This window comes from Acanthisitta chloris, unplaced genomic scaffold, assembly GCF_000695815.1.
Source record: "Acanthisitta chloris isolate BGI_N310 unplaced genomic scaffold, ASM69581v1 scaffold35009, whole genome shotgun sequence".
In the NCBI taxonomy this organism is placed as follows: Eukaryota; Metazoa; Chordata; class Aves; order Passeriformes; family Acanthisittidae; genus Acanthisitta; species Acanthisitta chloris.
In genome coordinates, this window is record NW_008693693.1 from 1,946 (window position 1) to 8,452 (window position 6,507).

The 6,507-nt window shown below is 58.5% G+C and overlaps 1 protein-coding gene across 1 annotated transcript in view; it reads right to left on the reverse strand.

Moving 5' to 3' along the window:
* The window catches only part of ANK1 (ankyrin 1, erythrocytic), a gene marked incomplete at its 3' end in the record, with an annotated part of 52,361 nt that overhangs the window by 1,838 nt on the left and 44,016 nt on the right, over positions 1 to 6,507 (reverse strand). The window contains exons 30-41 of the mRNA XM_009083156.1: positions 6,459 to 6,477; positions 6,074 to 6,299; positions 5,801 to 5,897; positions 5,212 to 5,440; positions 4,904 to 5,029; positions 4,703 to 4,822; positions 4,402 to 4,486; positions 4,073 to 4,147; positions 3,391 to 3,522; positions 3,050 to 3,196; positions 838 to 1,390; positions 49 to 196 (exon numbers count right to left, since the gene is read on the reverse strand). Coding sequence (XP_009081404.1) covers positions 49 to 196; positions 838 to 1,390; positions 3,050 to 3,196; positions 3,391 to 3,522; positions 4,073 to 4,147; positions 4,402 to 4,486; positions 4,703 to 4,822; positions 4,904 to 5,029; positions 5,212 to 5,440; positions 5,801 to 5,897; positions 6,074 to 6,299; positions 6,459 to 6,477 — 1,957 coding nt within the window. The remainder of the gene's footprint in view (positions 1 to 48; positions 197 to 837; positions 1,391 to 3,049; positions 3,197 to 3,390; positions 3,523 to 4,072; positions 4,148 to 4,401; positions 4,487 to 4,702; positions 4,823 to 4,903; positions 5,030 to 5,211; positions 5,441 to 5,800; positions 5,898 to 6,073; positions 6,300 to 6,458; positions 6,478 to 6,507) is intronic.

Below are 6,507 nucleotides of genomic sequence, written 5' to 3' on the forward strand. Positions count from 1 at the left end.
GTCGCTGTCGTCTGCAGAGCTGATGTGCATCAGCTCCACGGTGGGTACCAGGACCTGCTCTTGCTCCTGGCCCTGTGCCCCGGAGGCTGTGGTATGCGTTGGGAGCAGCCTTCGGGTGACCCCCTCCTGCCAGGAGCCCGCTGTCAGGTCCTGTAGGCAGGAGATAAAGGAGCCTTCTGCATTCCAGTCCCTCAGCCTGAGCACCAGAGAGGGACAGGGACAGGGAGAGAGAGACAGAGAGAGAGAGGCAGTCAGCTTTGCTATGGAGTGCTGCACCCTGAGCACTAGCTGAGCTCTGGCAGGCACGCCGACGCAGCCTGCACCCCACCAGATGCTGGTTCCCCAGCTCACAGCACTGCCGGGCACCCGGCAGAAGCAGCACAGAATGCAGATGCACAAAGGGCACAGGCTGCCTCCCTGCCACACTCCCCACCCCTGCCACTGCCTTGCAGCTTGGTTGCCAGGGTCTAAGACAACACTGTGGAGCATTGCTGGGCACTGCCAAGGACCTCATAGGTCCAATGCCACTGGGAACATGAGAGGAGGCAGCCCAGGTTGGGATGGCTCTGTTAAGCACAACCTACATGCAAGGTCTGACTGTTTGCCTGGACTCCCTCCCAGGTGCTCTGCAAGGAGCCCCCTAAGCATCTCCAGAGAGGTGCGATACACCTGGCCCAATGCTCTATGGGCTGCAGATGCCTAGGCTCCAGAGCTGGAGACCAGCACAGAAGCAAGCAAAGCTGTGAGATTATTGCAGCTGGCCCAGCACAGGGCAAGAGCTGGCAAAGCAGTTCCGCTCCCCTCCCATGGCCACCCTGGTGCCCCAGGCTGCAGTACCTGTCTGTGCTCTTCTCCACAACATGGCTAACGGTAGGTGATGCCGTGATCCTGGCTTGCACCTTCTGCTGAACTGAAACAAAAGAGACTTCACTCTCCGGGTCCTGCTCCCCAGTCCCTGGCTGACGATCACCGGATGGCATCTTTCCCTCTGGCCTCTGCCCCTCCTCCTGCTCTAGAAGGTCAATCAGGCCATTCATAGCATCTGAGTCCACTGTGTCATCCTCAACCAGGTCCATAGAGCCCATGTGGTCTGGGCCATGTGCATCTGCTAGAAGCTGCCCCGGGAACCGGCCTTCGCTTGTGGCATCCGAGTCCTCAGCCTTGCTGCACTCCAGAGAGGAGTCCTCAGCAGTCACCAGCGAGGGGGTGAGCCCTGAGGACCACACCTGTATGTCGGACATCTCCATCAGGGCGTCCTGCTCAGTGGCAGCCATGGGGATAGCATCCATGATGGCCACCTCATTCCAGTACTGGTCGGCACGCAGCGGGGATGGCAGCGTGTAATGCAGGGAGGCAGGGGACAGCAGCTCGTCCTGCAGCGAAGCGTAACCTATATGGGCAGACAGAGGCAACCCCCAGCAGCCGTCTCAGACACGCACAAGCACAAAAGGGAAAAAGGGAAATGGGAAACAGCCTCTGGGAAGGTGCCTGCCCCAAGGACAGCAAGGGTCATGCCACAGCCCCCCATGGCCAGGCTGAGCAGGGCTGTGCTCGCAGCAGCAGCGGCCTTTGTATGGTCCCTGCAAGTGCTGCCATGCCTCCCTTTGAGTCCTGGGGCTCGTTTGGGCAGGCCCTGGTACTGTCTGCTCCCTGTGGGGAGGACTGGCCTGGTGCTCACACAATGCCACATCCACACTGCAGGACCACAGTGCCCTCTTTGCTAGCCTGTTCCATCAGCTCCCAGATCCCTCCCCAGAGCCCCATCCAGCATCAGCCGGCTGGTGTGTTAGCCTGGAGTTCAGGTGGCAAAGCCCGTCAGGCACCGCCTCCCAAAGCCAAACACTCTCCACAGCACAGAGGAGCAGGTCGGAAGTACCATGAGCAGGGAAGGATGGCCCCGGTAGATGTCATGCAACCCCAAGGCTCTGCAGGAGGCAGCCAGGGCCCTACCCCTACAACCCTCTTGGTGTCTCTGGGGCTACAAGCTGTTGGCATGCCCTCATCACCCAGGGCCATGTGCAGAGCTCAGGCACATCCATATGGACTACAATCAAGCCAAGCACTCCCACCCATGCAGGTGGCTTTGATCAGCCTTTTTCATTTCTGAGCCATTAAGTTTTTTCCATCCCTGGAGATCAGCAGTGAACCCGTTCTGGTTTCCAGGCAGCCAGGGAATACCAGCCACAGCCAAGGCACAGAGTGTCAGCGCAGAAGGAGCACCTCACCCACGTGCAGGCGTCTGGCCAGGGGCATGCAGTGCAGGGCCAGTGAGGGAAGGAGCGCAGGCCCGTGCAGGAGGAGACAGCCTGGTGTGGCTGCCTGCAAGCACGACAGCTGTAAGAGGGGCAGTCCCCGATGACATGCAGTTGCTGGAGCAGGATGTGGCTCCCAGAGGGCTCAGCTGAGGTGGAGACAGTGGAGTCAGGCAGTGGAGGAAGATGAGAGAAGGATAGGCCAAGATGAGCTCAGAGGAGAAAGGTGACAAGAAGTGACCCACAGGAGTGCCCGCACCTGACAGCGCTAGGTGGCATGTTTGAGAGAGCAGAACAAGGGGAGAGACAGAGAGGGAGAGAATGATGAGCCAGTGCTGCAGGGGCAGAGCCACAGTGCAGGCCTGCAGCAGCACAAAGCCCTGTCTTTGTCCAGTGTGCCAGCTCCCTGATGGCACCTGCTGCAGCTGACTCCAGCTGTGTCCCCGCACCCAGGCATGCTCTGCCTGGGATTCAGCCTGGGCACACCACCACAAGCTAGCCAGCCAGGACTCCATGAGATCCATGGCCACTGTTCAGCTTGCACAGCCAGAGGCACTTCTTGCACACTGGGATAAGGAACGCGTGTCAACCCCTCCTGGAAAGCTTCTGAAATGGCAGTATGGCAGGGCCAAGCTTCCTGCAGTGTAAGCCCCAGTGAAGAGGCCACATTTGTCAGCAATGCCTTATTCCCACTGAGTTCTGAGTGGTGCAGCCCGGTCAGACACCAGCCCCGATCTCTCTGCACAGACTGTGCCCCTGGGGCCCTCCTGCAGTCACTTCCAGAAGCTGGGGCTCACCATTCATCTGGGATGGTGAGAGGGAGTAGTCTCTGTCCGTGTAGCGCCAGCTGCCCTTCAGGCTGCGGCTCTGCCGGCCGGAGCCTTCCAGTGTGTTGACAATCTCGCTGCGGTCAATGTTCCTCAGTGCCGTGTACAGACTCTCCACTGCAGGGGGAAGCCGGTATCAGCAAACTGATCACTTGGGGGAACACAGACATGCCCCAGATGCCCTCCAGGTGGGCAGGTATGCACAAACCAGCGCTGTGAAGCCAGCCAGCAATTCCCGAGCACGCACATGCTGCTCTGCACAGCCAGCTGTGCAACCTCCATGCCTGTAATAGGGTACCACAAATACTCACTCTTAACACTCTTGCCCTCGCGGCTGACCCAGAGGTTGAGTAAGGCTATGCTCTGCTCCAGAAGGGAGTTGGGGTTTTCCACACGTATCCTGTTGATGTCATCCACCCCAAACTGCAGTTCACGTGCCAGCTCTGGGGAAAACACCACATCAGCATCACACCCTCTGGTGCCCACCACCAGGCTAGGGACATTGGGAAAGGCTCTGCCAGGCTCAGCACAGAGACCCTCTGTTACAAACAACTGAACACAGCAGAACATGCAGGAGCTGGGATTGAGCAGAGAGGTTGAAGCCCCCTTGTTCAAGCTGGTTGTGACCAGTACAGTAGGGTGTCATGCTAAGAAGTGTGAGTGACAACACACAGTGGGCTGCAACAACAGTGCTAGGCCTTCCTGAACAGCAGAACACATAGGACTCATATCAAAGTCCTGGCATGGTACCTGTGCATGTGAACAGCTGCAGGAAGGTTCATTTCAGTGCCCCAAAATGCTCATCATTGGGCAGAAGCATGGTGAGGCAGAGCCAGCCTACCTAAGACCTGGCACAGCTGCATGCACCCCAACAGCAGCAGGGCCCAGTACAAAGCACAGTCACTCCCACCCAGCAGCATGCCTCCAGCCTCCTTCCATGTCAGCTTTCCAAGGAGGGCTGTGCATCCTCAGAGCTGTCAGGTGTGGACTCACCAGCCCAGCTGAGGCCCAGCTGTTCCGCTATGTCAACCATCTTCTGGTCTGCCTTCTCTGTGCTACTCAGAGAGCCTAGAGGAGAAGAGGGAATCACAGCTTCAGCTATGCAGAGCCTTGAACCAGAGTGGCAAGAGGAAGGGGGTGATGGTCGTGAGGGTCTTGCCGTAGGCATGGCACTGCCCTGCAGGCAGGACCAAGGAAACCCTCAGGGAAAGGGAAGCAGCCACGAGTGTGAGCATAACAGAGCTGGCCCAGCCTTTCCACTGGCTTGGGTATCCCAAGCAGAGGTGGTGAGCAGACTTGAATTGTCCCAGCTGGCTGCATACCGAAGCTGGTCTCACTTAGGATGCTGTAACGCTCCCGCAGAGACAATGGTGTCAGAGTCCTCCTTCGCTCCTCACTACCACTTCCCTGTGAGAATGGAGACAAACCAAGGGGTCAACAGCTTGAAAAGAGGGCAGCAGCTCTGCCCTGGCATCACTGCTTCTCCACCAGCCTGAGTGGCATGATATGGCCACATGGAGCAGCTGAGGATGAAAAGCTGATGGCGAGGGCTGTCCCCTGCACCTGGGAGAGGGCTGAGGACTTGCTGCCCTCTCCCAGCATGCCAGAGACCCGAGCACTGACCTTGGTGCAGGGTGGTATGCTGATGTTCAGGTGGCAGAGCACGTGCTGGAGGTCCTCATATTTCATGGCCTTGCGCAAGAAAGACAGCGAGCCACTGGCTTCCCGGCTGCTGTCCCGGACCTGAGCACCAAGACTGCAGTTAGATGGCCTGGCACAGGCCAAGGCCCCCAACTGCTGCCCAGTCTTGCACCCTGACATTACCTTGATGGGGATGGCAAGACGATTCTCCCGGAAGGACTGGAAGAGGAAGGTGCGGGGCTGAGTGGCCTTCTTGACAGGCACAAGGTTCCCTGAGAGTTCGACGTGCAAAGGCATCCCCTCTACCACCTGGCAGGAAACAGAAATCAGGCTTAGATCCTGTGCAGAGCGGTTTCTCCGGTGCCTGGACAGAGCAGGTAACCCCAACTCTCCTTCCCAGGCCAGAGTCTGGCCCCTCTGCTGGCATCAGCCTCCCCTTGTTTTGGCACCCCTCTTCTTGCTGCCCCCAATGCATGCTTCTGGGGACAAACCTCAATGTCCCTGCTGCGGGCCACCTCAGTGAAGTTCTCATGCTGCTCTAAAGTCTTGTCAACCTTGTCATCAGTCATGCAGTAGCAGCGCAGCCGGCCTTCCCGAGCATCATTCATCTTGGCAAACACCACGAATTTGGCCATGTAGGGCACAGCTGTCAGCTCCTTGTACAGCATGGTGGCAAAGTGCACAGCCTCAGCTGTGCGTGGGCAGTCTGCCAGCCAGAACCTGTGGGAGAGCTGGGTCAGGGTGCTGCCAGGCAGGTTCCCCAGTGGCACCAGGAGAGCTGCCCCCACCCCACAACAGCAAATTGCACTGCAGAGGGTGCCCCAAGAGCTTTGGGTACAGGTGCAGCCCCATCTGTGGTCCTCTTCCCTCTGCACACCCAGTTGTCATGAGTGTTTCCTGATGTGTGCCAAGACAGCATAGGGGTCTCAAGGCTGGAAGCAACTGCCCTGAATGTAGGAATGGGGGCAGCACCACAATGAGCACTGGGGCAAGTAGCTTCTCCTGGAAAAGGCTGTACCCCAAGAAGGCCCAAGCAGCATCATATGTCCCCAGATGGGCACACGTTTGCCCAGGACTCACCTGGCAGACACATTAGTGGTAAAGTTAGCACACTCGTTTTCATAGACCAGCTTAGTGGTGCCAGTTATGTCTTCCCACTGGGCTTGGGCTGTCCCTCCTGCAGCAGAAAGCAAGGGTGAGCATGCTGTCTTTTCCTAAGCCTGGGGTCTGCATCCCCTAGGCATTTGCTCTCTCCACCACCATGCCCTGTCCTTAACTCCCAGAGCTGCGTGCCCCTGAGGCAGCTCAGCCCATTCCCTATGCTCGTCTGCGTGAAGAGACTGGCAGCCTCACCGATCATATCACACTGCAGACGCAGGCTGGTGGTGTCACCTTCACCACTGTCTCGGGGATTGTCCTTCCAGGACGGTGGCAGTGGGATGCGGAGGCCAATGGGGCGGTGGAACTTCCTCCGTCGTGGCTCCACCGTTACGATGGGGCTGAAGGTCGCCTGGTTCCCCAGCAGCTTAGTTACCAACTCGTCGGGTACAGGCTGTGCCTGCAGGTGGCACAAGGACAGCTGGTGGTGTCACCTTCACCACTGTCTCGGGGATTGTCCTTCCAGGACGGTGGCAGTGGGATGCGGAGGCCAATGGGGCGGTGGAACTTCCTCCGTCGTGGCTCCACCGTTACGATGGGGCTGAAGGTCGCCTGGTTCCCCAGCAGCTTAGTTACCAACTCGTCGGGTACAGGCTGTGCCTGCAGGTGGCACAAGGACAGGCATCAGT